The 19,630-nt window shown below is 43.0% G+C and overlaps 2 protein-coding genes across 2 annotated transcripts; one reads left to right on the top strand and one right to left on the bottom strand.

The window, feature by feature from the left end:
• Window positions 1-225: 225 nt before the first annotated feature.
• Window positions 226-10,635, bottom strand: AGBL2 (AGBL carboxypeptidase 2; the record flags this gene model as incomplete). The annotated part of the gene is made up of 21 exons (XM_053449249.1): window positions 10,501-10,635; window positions 9,791-9,871; window positions 9,640-9,703; window positions 9,237-9,356; window positions 8,432-8,620; window positions 8,044-8,151; window positions 7,571-7,721; window positions 6,668-7,450; window positions 6,028-6,187; window positions 5,698-5,824; window positions 5,343-5,443; window positions 4,942-5,072; window positions 3,783-3,849; window positions 2,709-2,807; window positions 2,358-2,444; window positions 1,855-1,930; window positions 1,363-1,449; window positions 1,075-1,287; window positions 934-988; window positions 620-756; window positions 226-320 (listed from the first exon to the last, which is right to left on the bottom strand). Coding segments are annotated over exons 2-21 (2,886 nt in total), but the record flags the coding sequence as incomplete, so codon positions are not given.
• Window positions 10,594-19,271, top strand: MTCH2 (mitochondrial carrier 2). Its single transcript, XM_053449825.1, has 13 exons — window positions 10,594-10,738; window positions 15,003-15,087; window positions 15,575-15,681; window positions 15,782-15,808; window positions 16,120-16,176; window positions 16,447-16,504; window positions 16,721-16,772; window positions 16,977-17,036; window positions 17,412-17,505; window positions 17,601-17,642; window positions 18,114-18,181; window positions 18,277-18,352; window positions 18,533-19,271. Exons 1-13 carry the CDS (start codon window positions 10,652-10,654, stop codon window positions 18,617-18,619), a joined length of 900 nt encoding a protein of 299 aa, XP_053305800.1. The 5' UTR covers window positions 10,594-10,651; the 3' UTR covers window positions 18,620-19,271.
• Window positions 19,272-19,630: the final 359 nt, after the last annotated feature.

Raw genomic sequence — 19,630 nt, 5'->3', positions numbered from 1 at the left:
GTTATTTTTAAGGGTAGTATTAGTATATCAACAGGGTATCAGGGGTTAAATAGAGAGCGTAATTGAATTAAGGAACTGTAAAATGGGACACATGGTCCCTTTAATTCCAAGTTGGGTTAAACTGTAAGCCTGCTGGTTCGCTTATTGATATCTCCTCTGATGCTGTGTAACATTTATGTATCAGCACTTCCCGATTCATCCTTACCTTCGGTAACGTTAAATCGCAGATAGATTTGACTGTGACCTGGTAACGGCGCGCAATTTTTTGGCATGGTCAGATCGATCGGTCTTTGGCTTCAGAAGTAATCTGTCAAAGTAGTCTGCAGACACAAAAGTTTATAATTATTGTTCTTAGCTGTTTAGCGTTGATGTATTGAGCTATGACATCATCGCACAAATTTCAAAATCATAAAAATACCACTGCTATTTGGAGGAATCTCTTGCCCGCATCATGAGTGGAATTCTTTGGGTGAAGACCTCGCTTTTGATTGTGTATATATATATATATATATATATATATATATATATATATATACATACATACATACATATGTATATATATATATATATATACATACATACATATGTATATATAATATATATATACACACCGTCATACCTGATGATACTAGAGAGATGATAGACTCCTTGCGCATTCTGTTTGTCCTTCGGGTTTTGGGGCTAAGGCCGAGCTGTAGATCGCTGGGGGCTGCAGACATTTCAAGGTGTTTTTGTTTTTCTATGCTTGATGCAAAGCTGTAAGGAGAGATATTTGTTCTGAGTAATCTATGGTTTATAAAGTTACACTTTTATTTTTTTTACAGATGTCCAAGTTTTTTCAAACTTTTACTGAACAAATGGGGTTTTGTTGAGTGTTTTGGGTTATTTTAATAAATTACAGTCTATTCTAGGCTTCTGGCTGTGGCTACCTACCTGGATGGTTTTGTCCCAGCTGTAGGGATTAATGCACGGGATGTAAATGTTGTTTCTGCAAAATAAGAAACCAAAAGATATGAGTTAAAAGTATTTGAAGAAAGAAGATTTCTGTGTAATGGATCCTGGATCCAACTGTACCTCTTCTGAGAACATGGTCTGCAACCTGTCTTCTGTCGCCGTTGTAGTCCAGCATGGTGTGGAAGGGAGGAGGATGCTGTTTGATAGGAGATGGAGGGACGCTGGTTCTTTGAATTACCGTTATGATGAGAGGCAGGCGGTTCCCATTTCCAGGTTCACGAGACCTGACAGCCGCATGACGATGGCACACATTGCCGACCATCGAGAAATCCCCTACGGGACAAAAGACTATTAATAAAAGCATATTCTATCCGGTAGGCACCAGGTTTACACGGAGATCTAACCCACCAACATAGGCGGTTGGAAGTTTGCTGATCAGCTGAGTCTTGACAGAAACAGGCTCTTGCTTCCGGGAATAGGAAAGGATGTGTCTTTCTATAAAGAAAAAAAAATGTAGCTTGAAGCTGAATGCCACATTTTATCTCATGACTTGATATTACAAGACTTTAGTTAACTTTTTCTTTAATACTAAACATCGAATGACTGCACTCATCTGCTTTCTAAATTTGCTAATACAAGACTCAATTCAGCCTACAAACTTTAGGCCAGAATACAATGACTACTTCCAAACAGAAAAGGGTTTGAAATAGGTGTATGTGCCACAGAAATCAGGAGATTAGAAAGATACACATTTATGTTTAAAATTACATAAAAAACAGAATATATAAACAATTTTGTACATTTTGTAAATATTTGGCTAACAGATCCAATCATGGTTTGGTAATTTAACATTCTTTTATAAATATGGTTTCCTTTTGAATTAAAGTGACATGCCGTTACCTGAGCTTTGTGCCGGCGTGGTCTGTGGCGCTTCCGACTGCGACGCCTGTGATAATGAACCTTCCCGATCCTTCACCTGTAATAGTCCATTCACTAAGTTATAGGTTGGTACAATGTATTTCTAAATAACATTGGTGGGCAATACATTCTTTCCTATGAGGGACCAAAATTGTTATGTTTTAGCAGGTATCTTTGTTTCAACAGGAGATAACATGGAAGGGGGCATAATGCTCGGGTTTTTGCCATAACCACCAAGGGTGAGTCTCCTTTGACGTAAATGCCAGGGGGTTAAGCTAGGACAGATCCTGCTGCTGATTCCTCCTGGCATTTGCCGGCTTGGGGTCCTTTGATCACATTACATTCTGTTGGGTCAGGCCATTTTTAGCGGATTCTCACAAAATCCCTTTTTAACAATTTTTAAGCTGCACATAAGTCAACGTTTGTGTACATACAGTAACCTTTAGTTTTACCCATGGTTTGCACAGATCAAGCCTGGTACTCACCTTCACATTTGTTCTCCCCTTGTCTAATTTCCCTGATATTCTGGAGCGCGCAGGTCTAACCGTTTGGCCAGAAGGTTCAGAAATGTCCTACGATCATAAGAAGCAAAATCACATTTTAGTCAAGCTGCCTACTGGACACATGTGGCCGCATATTGTAAAGCTGTCTGTATCCCAAGGCTGCACTCCTATGATTTATCAGCAACTGGCCTTAAAGTGACAGGACTGATTTTTGACCCCAGTCCAGTCCTGACTGGGGGTCTACAGAATCAGTTTCAGCTAAAGGACATGCTTGGTTCTTTTTTTAGTATCACTTTAAAAACCACAACACATAGCCGGCTTTTATCTTCTTACATTAACATCACTTGGCTTTGGTTTCTGTTTGGAGTTTTGCTTCCGATACAAACTGTTTCTCTCCTTTCGTGATCGTAATCGCTTCTTCTTCTTATAAAACTATCAAAGAGAGGGATTCAAATTTGACGAAGAGACATAGAACTACACATAGAACCCGGTCATTACGTTCTTCAGGCTTTCTGACAAGCACCCCGCTAACTAACTTTGTTTAAGAAACCATCGTTAAAGAGACTTTAACAAGTACATTATACCTGTGGAGCTTTTTGCTTTCCCAGTCAATTGACTTGTTTTAAAAACAGCTGTTTAATAAATCACAATATACACATAATATATATATATATATTGCTTATTTAAACTGTAAGCACCATCACATAGGCTTATGACATACACTGGACTTTAAGACATGGGTTTAAAGAAAGTGCCAGAGCTTCTTTCATAAACAGAACAAAAAGATCTGTATATTATGTTAGTAGAAGAAAATATGAAGAAAATAAACCCGTCCCGCTCATTCTGAGATCATTGTGTTGTCACATGCAAATGCAGAATTTCAACACTAATTAAATAATTAATTTGCATACACGATCACCCCCAAATCTATAACCATACAGCCTTACAATCTACAGGGTGAGGGTTTTTTTGTCTGTCTCCCACTGACGGACAATATATCATTGAAAGATTTGGACAAAATGCTATTGGGGAAATAAAGCATCTTTAGCATTATATACGCTGCCAAATTTTATTTGAATTTATTTCGGCTGAGTCTGGGATCATAAAAACTCAGAGGTCTTTTATTGCATTTCTCTGCTGCGAGTCTGAATGGTATTTTGGAACTGTGACCCAACAAATATTCATCAAACACCTACCTTTAACGATACGTCACTATTCTAAACTTTTAGATTAGGGTTGCCCAGTTCTGTCACTGGGCTAAAAGTCCTGCAAACCTCCATAAGCCACAGACTACGTTTGAGGATGGCAGATACCTTAAATAACAACAATGTGGTCCAAGTTTAAATACTCTTTATCAGCTAAGACAGGGGTATTTGAGCTGTATCACAAGGCTTTGTATCCCCTTACCTTTTCTGCAATGTTTAGTAAATGGGCAGGGAGACCGTCTGATTCGGAGCTGTTGGAGCCACTGGTGCTGAAGCAAAGAAAGGGAAAGATTAATGTGGATTTATGCATTATTCGCGTTACACAGCCCCGTGATTTATAAATCTGACAATGTCGATGTACCCAGAAACAGATCACTGATGGGCACCCATTCCACATGTAACATAGGAATGAACTCCCATTAGCTGTACCGCTAAGCCAAGTGTCCTGATGTAGCATTTCAACTTTCAATCTCTCCTGTATCGTCTGGATGACTAACCCACAATTTACCCAACATGCACCCTCTGGCCCTAAATTTAAGACTGGGCCATACTCAAATCCAAGTAACTTATACACTGTTGGTTACATAAAAAGATTAAGACTCGTATACAGGTTAGACACGGATATGTTCACAAATACAATTAGCTTGTTAGTCTACACAACTTCAACTAACGACAATTTCCGAGACATAAGTCATTATATATTGCTCTATAACTGGACAGTAAATCTCAGACACAGGAGTTGGATGCGACACCGGAGTTTCCGTCAAATATTTGATGTGATGTGTTATATAAAATCTTGTAACATTATCTGCCCCCCTGCCTGCTGAAATCTCCCTGCATGATTGTGATATAATCTCCCCCGCCTGGATATCTACCAGCGTGATTGTGACATTATCTGCCCCACCTGTCTGCTGAATATCTACCAGCGTGATTGTGACATTATCTGCCCCCCTGTCTGCTGAATATCTACCAGCGTGATTGTGGCATTATCTGCCCCACCTGTCTGCTGAATATCTACCAGCGTGATTGTGGCATTATCTGCCCCCTGTCTGCTGAATATCTACCAGCGTGATTGTGGCATTATCTGCCCCCCTGTCTGCTGAATATCTACCAGCGTGATTTTGGCATTATCTGCCCCCTGTCTGCTGAATATCTACCGGCGTGATTGTGGCATCATCTACCCCCCGTCTGCTGAATATCTACCAGCGTGATTGTGACATTATCTGCCCCACCTGTCTGCTGAATATCTACCAGCGTGATTGTGACATTAACTGCCCCACCTGTCTGCTGAATATCTACCAGCGTGATTTTAGCATTATCTGCCCCCTGCCTGCTGAATATCTTCCTGCTCAGTTTCTCACCTGGATTCAATGTCTGACAACGAGATGTCGCTCAAAGTGACGTTTGAATCGACTTCACGTCCAAGTTGTTTCAGTTTTTCTCTTATTTCTTCTTCAACTAAACTCTGAATCTCAGACAAACATAAACGGAACTACAAGGAGGGAAAAATGCATATAAAATACATATTAGGCCATAAATTGGACAGGAACCATGACTGTACGCACAGAGAGATGAACTGCTTCAGGAAACCAGTATGAGCTCCAGTATGTGGGGATTAACCAATAAACCGCCAAGACAACTGGCTCAAGTTCGTAGCAAATTAAGGGGTCCCCATCACAGACCATGAAGGCATGTTCTAGTTTGAAGGTGCAAGGACCGCATACATCCCCTGCTCCCGGAGGATACGTTATAAGGTCATTACCTTGGTGCTGTCTGGATTGCAATACTCCAGCAATGCGTCACAGAAGTGCCGGCCCATGGATTTTAGGTCTGCTGTTGTAAAATGGGTGCCATTTCTGTCACCTAGAGAGATAACAAAGTGCAACAACTAAGCAAACCTTATTAAAAGTAAGATTTATAAATGTGCGCCCTTTAGGGTTAAATGCCCTTTTACTTCTGCAGTAAATTCAGAATCTGGTCTCCGGTCCATAAAGCATACTCTGATCCTGTACACATAAGTCTTATTGGGAAATATGATCAGCATGATGGGAGTTAAATCGCAAGGGGCAGCGTATAGTAACGGCGTCTTATCATGGTATGATGGAAGGGGTACTCGCCTAGAGTGGATCCTCCAAATGTTGACTCCATGGTATAGCTGTTTCTTATACCCTTCCTCCACATTACAATCCGTCCTGTTCCTTCTTTACTTTTTTGTACTTTAAACTTACACCCTTTAAAAAAGAACTGAAATGGAAGATACTTTAAATACAAATACACCTGACTTCATGCCACATAAATCATACCATGGATCAATCCATCCTGCAAGTACTTAGTGCTGAGTTACTTCACACTATTGATTTAGCAAATTTTGGGGAACTATGGATACATAAGGAATTAAAAATAGCTTGAAATGGGTCTCATGACATATAGATCGCTTCCCCGGATACCTTGTCGGGTGCATTTTTGCTCAGCATCAGAGGAAATACCCTCTCTTGCAATCTGGTTTCTGGGTGGTTCTTGTTGTTACAGCCGTACATGAAGACGTTACTCTTTCGGCTGTGTCCGTGGAAATCACAATAGAGAAGAACTTCTCTTTTGGACAGGAGCCTAAACGGTGCAGAAAACATCAAGTTAAGAGGCACGGTGAATAGAGTATGGGGTAGAAGGTTAACATGTCCAACAGATTAAAAAATATCACACAATCCTTTTTTAATACTCAAGAATCTACAGTAAAAGAAGAAAGAAAGCAATGAATTGTGTATTTAGGAAATTTTTATAGCAGTAATCTCTCCTATAGTATTAAAGCAGAGGCTGGTTTTGAGTGGGCTCTGCTTTGGAACTCTTCTACTGCATTTTGTTCTCTTGATTTGCCATAAGCCCCGCTCCAACATCATTGCTAAACCTGCTGCTGCAACACTTAGTAACACCTTGATTGACAAAATGTATCTTAAGACTAGAGATAGGTCATATATGTGTCAGAGAGGTGCTTCAAGCCTACAAGCAGAGGTCTGGATCGGGTCTGGATCTAGAGATGTCTTTGTGAAGCTGGCAGAAAGGTCTAGGATGGCCATCTTTACCGAGTCTCACCTTTTAATCATATCCTGAGCGTGCCAAATGCACGGGAAGGAATCCTTCAGCACGCTTCTATAGTTCCTGTTTAGGTCCCTGCCGGTCAAAGAGCAACGATAGTTTCCGACAATGACACCATCAGGGTTCAGCATGGGGACCACTTTAAAGATAAATGTCTCCCGCAGGACCTGAGCATCTGGAGAATCACTCAGAAGGAAATCCAAGAAACCTTTCATCATCCAGGAGCCATTGGTTTCACCAGGGTGGACTCTCGCCGTCACCACCACGGCTCTCTTCTTAGCAGCTTCTGAGAGGTTCGCAGATGGAGAAGTAATGGTAAGCAGGTAGACGGTGTTACCCGCTAAACTCCTACACAAAGATCGTATCTTGCAGTAATGAGAGCGCACAGGGTCAATTGCCACACTATGGAGATCCCTTTGCAGGTCAGAGTAGGTATACGGATAGCAGTGAGCAAAGTAACACGTGTCATCATCATGTGGGAATTCAAAGGTCCATGTCAAGCAATACAAACTCTTCCCATCCTGGGATACGGAGCTCTTATAGTATTTAATGTCTTGGCCTTCCCTCTTCCACCCAACACCACGTAGCAGGGCTTCCTTCTGGGAGTACAGCAACGGCTTTAGGCCTGCGTTATACAAGCTGTTGCTCTTCATCAGGTTGGTGATGGTGAAGCGGAATGGGACGCCTTTCTTTGTGTTCTTCACCTGGAAGTAATACCATTGAGTGTGTTTGCTGGTGTAGAGGTCAGTGCGTAGGGTCAGCTCATACTCGTACTTCCCACTGTAAGACAAATGAAACGTTTAATTTCCATTTTAGAGGCTCGGTGTACAACGCCGTTTATCTTTTCTGCCTCTTAAAGGGGTAACTAACGACACCAGCTCCCCAGAGTGACCCACTTACACTTTGGCGGCTTTCTGAAGATTTCCGCTTTCAAAGCGTGATTCAAACTGCAGGTCTCTGTCATCCTGACCCTCGGAACTGCTGCAGGGAATGTTGTTGGCGCAGCGACGTCCTCCTGTGCGAGATCCCGTGAAGAAAGAGCCTTTGAAAGCTGAAATCAGATTATTTTATTAATGACTGAGATAACGTAACTTCAGATAGTTCTATACAACTACACGCTGAACCCCAAAGATCCACGTTACTCTATACAGGCTTACAGCTATACATCACGCATGTTACACAGCCCCTCATCTTACTTACCAACAAACAGACGTGCGCAAGTCGCAATCCACTGACATAGATTATGTCCCGTACAAAGTCACATCAATACCATCACACGTGCCTATTCCATACATCATACATAAATACTGATGCTACACATTCTATGTGAAAGTCTTTCTGTCTGTCACCAATTCTCAACGTGAATGCATTACCTTCTTTAATCTCATATACGACTTTCTTTTTGCCTTCAGAAGAAACTTGCGGGGTTTTTTCCTTCCCCGTGTGGACGTAGAAATACTCAGGATCTGGTGGATCCCATTCTGTGAAGAGACACAGAAAGACCATACATTTCTATAGAAGGAAGAACTCAGATATGTATATGTAACAAAAGCATGAGTGTTTTAAACTGCATTGCATGTTTAAATTACATCTATTTTACCCTAAAAGAAATAATAACCCCAAGATCCATATTCATTTTGGAATCTCCATGCCTGTAACTTCGGGGGGAATCCTTGGATCTGAAGTTCTGGGTACCGTTGCTATTCTGGTATCTCCTAGGTTCTCATTGTTGATGTGATAAAGATATATTATGTTGGTTACCAATATGCGTGATTTCTCCGTTGATAATTTCACATTCTTTCGGCCATCGCGGAAGCTGTAGGACACCGTTGTGTTTGGAAGATGAGAACAAATCGCGGGGCTTGGTGAGGCGTGGGACAACCTGACCCTCCTGATTATCAAACACAACCTGTCTGCTCTTAAAGATGGATCCATTCAGTAACAGAGAATCTAATGAAAGCAGAAGGAGAATACAAGTCTATCAATCAGTAAACCCTGAATAAAGATTATTATTTATTGTTTTATATAGCGCCATCATATTCCACAGCGCTGTACAATGGGTGAGATAACACTAAGGGCATTGGTTTATGTTTTCTGGGGCATGGGACACTTAACCTTTTTAAGAGAAAAAAAAAATCACATCCATTCGGAAGCTGGGTATCAGATCCTATTAAAGCTTCTGTTCCACCTACTGCGGAATAACTCATAACCAAGCCTTACAAACATTCTCCCCGGTGCCGCTGAATGCTGAGACTCTTCTGTGTACTTTTCATGAGATTAAAACACAATGACAGGTCGGTCACGGATGGTTTACTTAGCATACTAAGGAGTACAATTAATGTTTTGTCTATGTGGACTATCAGTAATAGTAATTGGACCTAAGAGTTTCCAGGGAGGCTAATAGTCATAAAGCAGTAGCTTTACAATGACTTTGCAGAGTCATCCCGCCACACAAATGGTTGAATAAATCTTGCCACCTCCTGGTTACAAACAGAACCCGACAGGACGCGAGCCCGAGCGATCCTGAAACCTGCCGAGTATACTTCCTGAATGCCGCCAGACGCACACATGAGCTTCTTTTGATCGTCCCGAGAATACTGCAGGTCGGAGTCACTTTCTGCCTCGTCCCGTTCTGTTTTCCGCTGCCCTGCTCGTGATAAGAACTCTTCTTCTTTAGCCTTGAGGTCTGAACCACATATATTTATATTATTACATGATGGGTGCAATAGGATCTCAAGGGTTAAACAAAGAAGTAGTAATCAAAGCCCCAATCAAGATCGTGTCAGATGACAACTGGCATTAACACATTAATACCTATCATCCCCAAGCTCATCAATACACTGATGTCGAGGCACGAGGGCCAAATCTGAGAACAAATTCAACTTTTTATATGGAAATAAGTGGTTTATTTCATGTTTGATGTTAATAAAAGAAAACAATGATGGACACTGGTCTTGTGTTGCTCTCACCTCTGAAGTAACCATAGTACTGAAGGTGGTGCTGCATGAAACGTTCATAGGGGTCCCTGAAGACCTAGAAAGAAGAGGAGGACACAACGATGAAGCTTCCATAGTCTTGCTGTGCATTGCACAATATATGGGTCAATATATGCTTACGGACCTCCTGTTTGAGATCTGTCTGTAGTGCAGGACACATGGTGGCCTCGGCCCATCTGTCTGCGTCTGGAGCTGAGGGTTACAGCTGAGAACATGATATACGGTATATATATATATGTTAGTAATGCTACATACATGGCCTGCCCTTCAGCACAAAACTATCCCTTAACAAGTCCTGCCTTATGGGTTCCATTCACCGTTCTAAGACTTCTAGGCATTCTATCCCATCTGAACAAAGACTGAAGAAGCCCCAGGAACTGAATCTGTGACACCTGGGCGGCAGTTTGACACACGTAAGATTCCTGAACAAAAATACCCGCCGTAATATACTTTCTATAGGGTTATTGCTGGCCATAGCATATGTTTTAAGCGGCAGCTCTAGTTAAATTCAGGACGCCGGGTCCCACCGGAACACAGGGAGGCAGGTATATAGGGGAGGCAGGTATTTAGGGGAGGCAGGTATTTAGAGGCAGGTATATAGGAAGGCAGGTATACAGGGAGGCAGGTATTTAGGGGACAGGTATATAGGGGCATGTATACAGGGAGGCGGTATATAGGAGGGCAGGTATATGTGAGAGCTTCTTAAAGACCGAGCAGGGTGGCAGTAAGTGAGGGACCATCATGCTCCTGTGAGTGGGGCTATCAGTGACTGCACCCCCATTTAAGAAAAGACAACCCCCTCCACCCGAATAATGGCTCCCCAAATTTCCTCACCGCACCGCTCCGCTTCTGGAACTAGACGTAGCTCCTCCCACAAACTCTCAGCGTTGCCCGGCAACGCGCATCACGTGCTCCCTCACTGAGCTTCCTGTCGCCTGAATCTTTCTCCTTGAAGCCGCGACCCGCGTCACGTGACTTCTCCAAGATGGCAGACACGGCCAGTCAGGTGCTGGTGGGCTCCTGCCTCACGGTTGTGTCCCACCCGTTAATGTACGTGAAGATGCTGGTGCAGGTGAGTGACTGCCTCAGCAGGCGGGGCCTCCTCTCGGTCTGCGCCAAATATTGAGGCAGGGGGCTGATCCAGGGCCAGCACAGTCCTGTCAGAGGCTCGGTGCTTCCTGGTCTGGCAGCAGTAATGCGGGAAGTATGGTGGCCTGTGTGGGCCGAGCTGGTGTCTTGTCAGGAGCGTCGCCTGCTGCAGTGTGCAGGGTACAGGGCTATGGCTGACTGGTGAGCAGGAGGTGCTCATGGCTGCTGCTGTTTGCATGGAATGAGGGCTGAGGGAGGGGTATTCCATGGCTGACAGCCTGCACCGTGGGGCATGTTTGGGTAGATGTCAGTCTGTCCTGGTAACGTGGGCCCGGTGCTGGACACACAGCTGGCTGCCATCTGTCAGTGGATCGCCCACAGCTGGCTGCAGCACCTTGGGGTGGCTGGAGGAAAGTGTCAGGTTTTGTTGTAAATATTTGCTTTATGTTATTTATTTGTTTTGTTTATATATATATATATGTCATCACATATAATATACCTTTCATATAATAAATATATAATCGGTAGGTTTGCTCTCCTTGTACGCTTTTAATCTTGCCTGAATGACACACAGATCACTGATGACGATTAAGAAAGTTAAAAATTTTTTAATTATAACAAAATAAAATCCGTGGCCGGGGCGGATGAATTTTTTTTTTTTTTGTTTAGAACTGGCGTCAGATACTTTTTTCTGTTTATTTCTATGTCAAAGAATGAAGATCCAGAATTTTCAGATTTATTGTATTATTATTACGTTGAATACTTCTGTATTTTTTTTTTTTCCCTTTAGTTCAAGGATTCCAGATTTTATTGGGTTTGATAAACATGCGCAATCCCTTATTTTCCAAACAAGAGTGATTTTAATGGGTGTTTTTTTCCTTTTAGCAGCATTTAAACACATCTAAAAATATTTTAAACCATAAAATACAAACCGTGTTTTCGCTTTAAAATGCGTAGTTTAAAAAAAAAAAAAGAAAAAGAAAATTCACGTGGGCTTCGTGCCAAGGAATAACAATGTTTCTGATTGGTGAGATAACGCTGTAACTATATAGAGTTCCCCAGCTGTTTAAAATAATAACCTCCTTATAGATTTCCTTATAGTAGCCATGGGCATTGATATTGCCCCGGACATCAGATCTGTTGCCCCCCCCCCTCCCGCAGGGCGACTGAGTAAACTTACTACGTGAGTGTTGGTAAAATGTTGGAATCTTATTACGGTCGAGCCATGCTATTGATTCATATAGCACAGGGGTGTCCAAGCTGCGGCCCTCCAGCTGCTGCAGGACTACTTCTCCCATACTCCTCATCCAGCCCGTTAGCTGAAAGAGCATTATGATAGATGTAGTCCTGCAGCAGCTGGAGGGCCGCAGGTTGGACACCCCTGATATAGCACCTTCATATTCCACAGCGCTGTACAGTAGATTGGTTTCTCTGCTGTCCACAGACACTGAATTTGCATCAAACAGTCTCCGTCACAGAGGTCAATTCCGGGGGGTGAAAAGGATGGCTTATTGTACTGGGAGTTTCTTGTACATGCAGCTCTTGGTAGCGGTTCTAATTACTCATGAGGCATCGAGAGAAAGACGTTTTTGGTGATATTCACCGTATCAGAAGACTTCAGAGGTGTTTCGATGAACAGAGAACGGGTCGATTCCGGGTGATTCTTCTTGTTTTTCCTGTAATCGTTGATATATATATTTATATGATATAAAGGATCCGCGGCTCCGGCAGAAGATTCCGCGTGGAAATCAATACCCGTGTAGTCGGCACATCTAATATTTAACAGGAAAAGCTTTTAAATCTCAGACTGGCAGAAAATCAGAAGAGCTGCTGAAGCGCTGTTGGCACGGGGTACGTTGGCTAATTATTACCCTGACTGCCATTGGACTTTAGTACCCGAGCGGGAACGTTGCGTAAAGGTGAATGAATCTACTGTCATATCACCGCATGTGATGTCATAAGAACAGATTGTACACTGTTTTGTAAGATTAATGCTTAGACGGCACATATTAGGATCTTTATTTTAGTTTGAACGAATATACAGTACATCTACACAGCTTAATGTTAAAAGAACGTTTAGTTTAAAATGTGTCGGCTCTCCTTACCGCTGGGGGGTCCGCTCCTGGCCCGTTCTTCATAGCTAGTTTGCCCAAAAGCCTAGAAAGAGCGTTTTGGTTCAGGTTTTATGACCGAGTCCCTTTACTTTAATTGATGATTGAATTTGCTATAAAAGTTACTTCATTCAAACAAGAAGCTTTCATGCGTCCTCTGCTGCCGAGGCAGTGGTTGGCATCCGCTGGGGTAGTCGTGGTGGTCTGCAGTTTTCCCAGCCTAGACAAGCAAATTGTCCTGTGATTTATGTAACCGGACAAAATCGGTGCCTTTCTTGCCAAGAGAAAACGCAGAGGAACATTGTTAGTGTGTGGTTTTGTGTTGAGGAGCTCCTTGGGTCTTGTTTGATGGTAGCCAAGGCTTCCCGCTCTCCTCTTCTTTGCCGGAGACGTTCTGGGGCCATTGAAAGATTTCCGTCACGTCGGGAAAGATCTGAGGGCAAACGCCTTTCGGCTCCAAGCACAAGTCCCTCCGGTTATAGAAGAAATGTTTTCTCTTGGGTCTGGCCCGCGTCAGGCATTCGGCAAACTGCTTGTCGCACTCGCACGCCATCCTACCGCAGACGCTCGCCGACGTGCATTTGGTGCGACCCCGGCCGCAGGAGAAGTGATAGAAGTCCCATTTCACTTTGCCGTAGCACTCGAGCACCACCCGGGAATGGTGATAGCAACAATCGTGAAGGAAACAGCACTGGTCTACGGCATCCACCGGCACACCTCGGCCCCCGGTGCCGCAATAACAGCCGTACAAATTGATGCCCAACAGAGGCACCTTCAGTTTGTTTCTGTAACACCAGAGGGTCACGACCATGTCCAGCACCCCTCGCTTATGGCGTGGAAGGTTCTGTGCGCAGTCTCCTGGCGGCTGGAAGTGGAGGAAGATTACCAATCCCAGCGCCGACAGCGTAAGGCACTTCATTTCTGCGCCTGTCCTCACCCGATCATCTGAAAATAAACGTCTGTCGCTATAGAAAGACACGAGGGGGTCACTGAAACCTCAACTGTTTGGATCTCACATCTTTATATAGACTGTACCCGTCTCTGGCTGCGGTCCTTCCCAGGAACCGTTCTCTGAAGCCTCAATTTCGTCTCTTTAATTTTCCGTTCAGTTTTACTTCGCTGGAAAGCAGTGTCCTACGTCATGATCCGGGATTCAGTAACCCTTTCTTGTATCAAACGCTATTCTCCTGGCTAACTAATTCTTCCATCAGAATTTTTCCCTACATAGTCTGTTCTTTAAGTCTGGTCGCCGCAAGAAGAACCCGCGTGTTAATGAGACGTATTAAGCGTTATATTGTGATGCCTTTATCTGTGGCAGATGTTTATTCCATGAAAGGGTTATATGGTGTGGTTATGTGTTGTTTTTTGCGGTGATTCCTTATGGCATGTGACGGACTAAATATACTCCATTTGGGATTTTAAACTAGCAATTAGTTGATGTCCTCATATGGCATTCCATACGGAGGAGCCTCGACGCTTCAACCAGAAAGCAGAGGACGCTTTTCTTCCTTTAAGTAGGGTATTTAGTGAAACTGTTGCAAAGTATGCTCAGAGTCATTGGAAGTAAATTTCAAAATCCAAATATCCTAAAGGGATCTAAATTATGCCTTAAAGCAGTACACGGAGGGGCTGTTCAGCATGATAAAGTATTTAAAAAGGAGATGAATAAGTACTTCAATTAGGGCCACTTTAGCCAGTTGTGTTTATAATGTGCAATTATTTAGTATTTACTCACTTTATATAAAGCTACCCGCTAGCTGCCATGTTTGGATCCTCAGGGGCGTGAACTCCCCGCCTACTTGACAGCGCAGCGCTTAGACATCGCTTTTTGGCTGTGGGAAGTAAGACATTTTCCAGACCTTGGCATCTATTGAACTTAGAGTCAAGAAAGCGTCACTAAGAATCAACAGCCTTCCCCTCTGTTTTGAAGACCAGGAGCTGAGGCTGTACTCTGATGGGGTGCGGGTGGGATAACGGGGGCGTACTCCGATGGGGTGCGGGGGGGATAACTGGGGCGTACTCCGATGGGGTGCGGGGTGTACTCAGGATTTTGAATATTCAGTGTTGTGGGAAATCAGCCATTAAACACAAAGTGTAACTGATTTAATTGTAATATTGAATGTTTTTATTTTTTAGGTGGGACATGAGCCACTGCCTCCTACCTTGGGGCGAAATCTGTTTGGACGGCAGGTGTACCAGCTTCCGGGCCTGTTTGCATACGGTAACTACATTCCCGCACCGCAAAGGGTTAGGATAGACGGGGCATTGGATGTCAGTTGACTTTAAATTGTGTTCTTTTGCTTCAAAAGTATTTTACAGAATAAGGTGGCGCCGATTATACCGATAACCAGATATATTTCCTTTAGTAGAAAAAAATAACATCGGCATTGCAGGAAGCCCCCAGTTCAGCACAAGACTATATTACGTTCCTATGCAAAGGACACACAGATAGAACACAGAGTTTCTCAGTTTCTCTGAGGTTCTTGGGGCCATGGACGATTTACCTGAACCTTGGCAAATTCCAACCATCCTGGTTTATACTGCAGCGTTACTCACTCCGTGTCTTCGGTGGGAGGAAAGAAATATCAGTCTTACGTTTAAATTTATATTTTAAATCCCCCACTCGTGACCGAGGTTGCAGAATGCATAGCTGCTGAAGGGCTGCAGTGATCAATTTGTTAATGGAAAATATTCTCTCTCCCTTTCAGCAAAACACATAATTAGCATTGACGGGAAGAGCGGGCTGTTCAAGGGCCTGGCTCCCAGACTATGCGCGGGGGCCGTCGGGACTGTGGTACACAGCAAAGTCTTGCAGGTACGTGCCTCCGTAACGGTACCACGCCATGGGCTGCGGCTTCTTGTTACCCGTTTCTCAGTGGCCTCCGGTTATTTACCTTTCTCTCTTTTTCTCCTAGCGCTACCATGAACTTGAACAAAAAGAGGTACGTTATCAGCTGAGACTGTTCCGCTGTGCGATGGAGACACGTGAACGTCATGATTCCATATTATATGTTCTCTTCTTCATCTACTGCTGTGATTAATCGGCGTCCGTGGGCTCGATGGGCAGTGGATGTATTTGTAACCTCAAGGCTGCAAAATTAATGCCACGGCTAAGACTAAAAAAAGCTTTGTAGCCACTTTTCTGACATACCAGCCGTGGTGATAAAAACAGACAAAATTCAATCATCTTTTTTTTTTTTATTGGCGAAAGAAAGCTATTGTATGTGACCAAGCTTGGTTGTGTCTTTTGCAGGAGGGCGATGCTGAATACAAAGACAGCTCAACATCACTTGACCATGTTATCAAACAGGTAAACACTAGCCGCTGCGGGGTTATTTATCGCTTTATCGCCATGTTCTGCAGAGCTGTACAATGCTATCTTCCAGTAGTTTACTGGTTATTGGGTCTTATAGATAAACAAGTGATCCCAGTATCCGATTTCGTTATTTGCTATGAATTGTATCGCTGCGACTGCCGTCCATCACCACTTAAAACTGTTTTTTAAAGCTTTTTGACTTAATAGCTGAATTGTGGTTTAGACGATCGTACTGACGGTTTTTACGTTTCTCCTCTTTTACAGACCACACAGGAGATGGTTGCTCGTTCAGCGGCCACCCTCATCACACACCCTTTCCATGGTACGTTGTCCACGTCCTACAAATGACCGTCTACTGTTTTGTTTCTTAAACAAAGACTGTTACGATGGAATCACAGTCATGATTTAGAGTATCCCTCAGAAAACTCCCAAAGCGGCCGCTCTGATGTAATGTATCCCGTAGCGAGTATAAAAGTATAATTATTATAATATAATAATATTATTTGTTTTATCGTTTTTTGTTTTTTTTTTCCTGCAGTGATCACGCTACGATGTATGGTCCAGTTCATTGGGAGAGAGACCAAGTATAAGTATGTATGTTTGTGGACATCCTAACACACCCCGCTTTCCCCATTTGTGTTGTGTATTGGCTTTAATGTCTGGACTGTTCGATGAATGCCAGGCTCTAGGTGGACACCCCTGCCTTGCGATGGTGTCCCACTGAGCTGTTGAGTTGATTGGTCGGAGGGATAGCTGTGTATGTGAATGAAATGTAATGCCTTCTCTTCTTGCAGTGGGGTGTTTGGATCCATCATCACGATATACAAAGAAGAAGGAATTCTAGGATTCTTTGCGTATGTTTCATTTACTTTTTATTTGATTTTCTTCACTTGCCTTAGCGTTGTTTACTGTCAGAATTTATAACTTTCAAAAGGGGCTTCGTCGTCATTGGAATGCTTTGCGTCAATACATTTTGATCTACACGTTGTACTAGGCAAACTGCTAATGTGTACATCGAAACCTGCTAATAGAATGTTTGGCATCCTTAGTTTAACTTAATTTATCCTTCGTTTTGATTTATATTGCAATAGAGCATTTGACTATAAATGAGTAGGAGAAATTTAGATCCATTTATTAAAGAATTAATTATTTCGCCCAAATGTTTGTTTAATATTATTGATACCCTTTTTGAGCTATACTTTGCTCATTTTCTGTTTTCTGTTTCGTAGGGGTCTTGTTCCAAGGCTATTAGGAGATATCATTTCTCTGTGGATCTGTAACACGGTGGCTTATCTCCTCAACACGTATGCCCTGGATAATGGGGTAAGACTAGACCTCGTAAGATAACTTGCCCCCTCCCCTAATTTTCTCTGTGAGAACTACCTGCACTCACGAGGTTGACTCTTTCTTCGCTGCAGGTTGTTGGGGAGATGAAAAGCTACTCGCAAGCAGTTACTGGGGTGAGTTGATTGACATCTGAATTCACTGTGTAGCCCAGAATTTATTGGTCATACACGGTGTTGATTTTGCTAGTCCGTTAATGCCAAGGGTGGCTATTTTTAGGGGGTATGTGGTGTGTTGTGGCAGATCGGACAGTAGGTGGCGCTCTTTGATATGCCCCGAGGACACGCATGACATTTCCATGCAGAGGAAGCTGTGGGCACAGAGCGGAAAAATCCTAGTTTTGAATAGATGCTACGGGCTGCGTTCTTCCTAACACCGGCTACTGTATGTCTTTAAATATTAAATTTAGAGGCTTAGCCTTTTCTTCCCTCTTATTTATTTTCTTTATTATATTATTTCTAATATTTATTTACTCTCCAGAATAAATAGAGCAATATTACGCAGAAAAACGTTGCCATGTGCTACGTTTGCATTTATAATGTTCCCGATTTTCTGTTCCTCACTTATCTCTCCCTTCAATCCTTCAGTTCATATCCAGTATGCTGACATACCCGTTTCTCCTGGTTTCTAACCTGATGGCTGTTAATAACTGCGGGTGAGTACGGCACATGCCGCAGCATCTCGTCGGACTAACGTCCCAAAATGAATCGGCCGGTATTTCACACAAATCCATTCTCTTTTTATGTGCAGACTGGCTGGAGGCAGCCTCCCCTACGCGCCTGCGTATACCTCTTGGATAGACTGCTGGAGCCAACTCAAGAGAGAGGTAATGCCCTAATCCTATATTCCGTGCCCAGTGTTAATACAGGGGCCAGAGACTGTAAAATAGCTTAACCAGCAATATATATATATTTTTTTTAATTAAAATGTGTATTTAAGCAGATTAAACAGACATTAGAAATGTGAACGTCTAGCCTCACCTGCTCCTTCTTCTTTTTCTTTTCAGGGTAACATAAATCGTGGAAATAGTCTGTTTTTCCGTAAGGTGCCTGCAGGAAAAAGCTACATTTTTGAACAGAAGAGATTTTATTGAAGGGAGAAACAGTAGGATCTGCACCTAAAGCTGCTCCCTCTGCCTGGAGAATTAATTTAATTTGTACACATTTTGTTTACAATAATGTATGATTCTATTTTTTTAATAATCATTCATTCTTGGGAACACAGTTGTGTATGGCTATCTTAAATTTAAAAATGCAGATGTCCTCCCCCCCCCCGTTTCAATCTTTTCCTTTGCCGCGTTGGACTCCCAGCGCGCGGTGCCAGGGGCGTTCTAGGTTTCTACCAGCCAAAGTTTTTAAGAAGCCTACTTTAAAGACACGATCCATCGGTTTGTCCATAACTTCTGTCCATATTTTTATACCCAGTGCGTGATGTTCTATCTAAGCTGAAGGCTCTTACGTGTACGAGAAGCCCCCTGATGTCAGGCGGTGCTGCAGAAGACTGCGCACCCTCTGAAAAGTGGAAGGGCTTCCCCGCGGCCGTGCAAAAAACCTCACTATGCACACAATCAAGAATAAATATGTACAAAAAGATAAAGTACGTCGCGCACGTTTGTGTTCTGATAATTGTCCGGCTTCCAGACCTTCCCTGACGTCTTGTCCGGCAGCTCCCGTGTTGTAATATCTGTTTGGAACGTGAATGAAAGCGGCAGCGTTTTGCTTCTAATAAACCTGTCGTTTGTGGTGTCTGCTTTGTAGGTCCTTTTCACATGGCTTTGTTTTTGATCATAAACTTGAAAAACCTGGGGGGAAAAAAGGGCACAATTTCCTTGTGATCCGGACATGAAGCGTTGGAAATGTTCTTTTACTGCAGGAGATGTAACAAGCAGGATCTGTGGGTCTGTAGCCATGTTTGGAATACAGTTCTTAGCATCGAGTGGTCTGTAGGGCATCGATCATCAAGAAATTATATTGGGAGTTGTAAATAAAAGGTGCAAAGAAGCTTTCCAGTGGAAGACCAATAGGCTACTGGACTCACTATTCAAGATACTGGATTGTCTTACGCAGAATGTTAGGGTTCCATTGCGAATCTGTCCCTAGGGGTC

The sequence above is a fragment of the Spea bombifrons genome, chromosome 10, assembly GCF_027358695.1.
Source record: "Spea bombifrons isolate aSpeBom1 chromosome 10, aSpeBom1.2.pri, whole genome shotgun sequence".
NCBI classification, from domain to species: domain Eukaryota; kingdom Metazoa; phylum Chordata; class Amphibia; order Anura; family Pelobatidae; genus Spea; species Spea bombifrons.
Note: the sequence above shows the minus strand (reverse complement) of the source record. Positions and strands in the feature narration are given on the sequence as shown.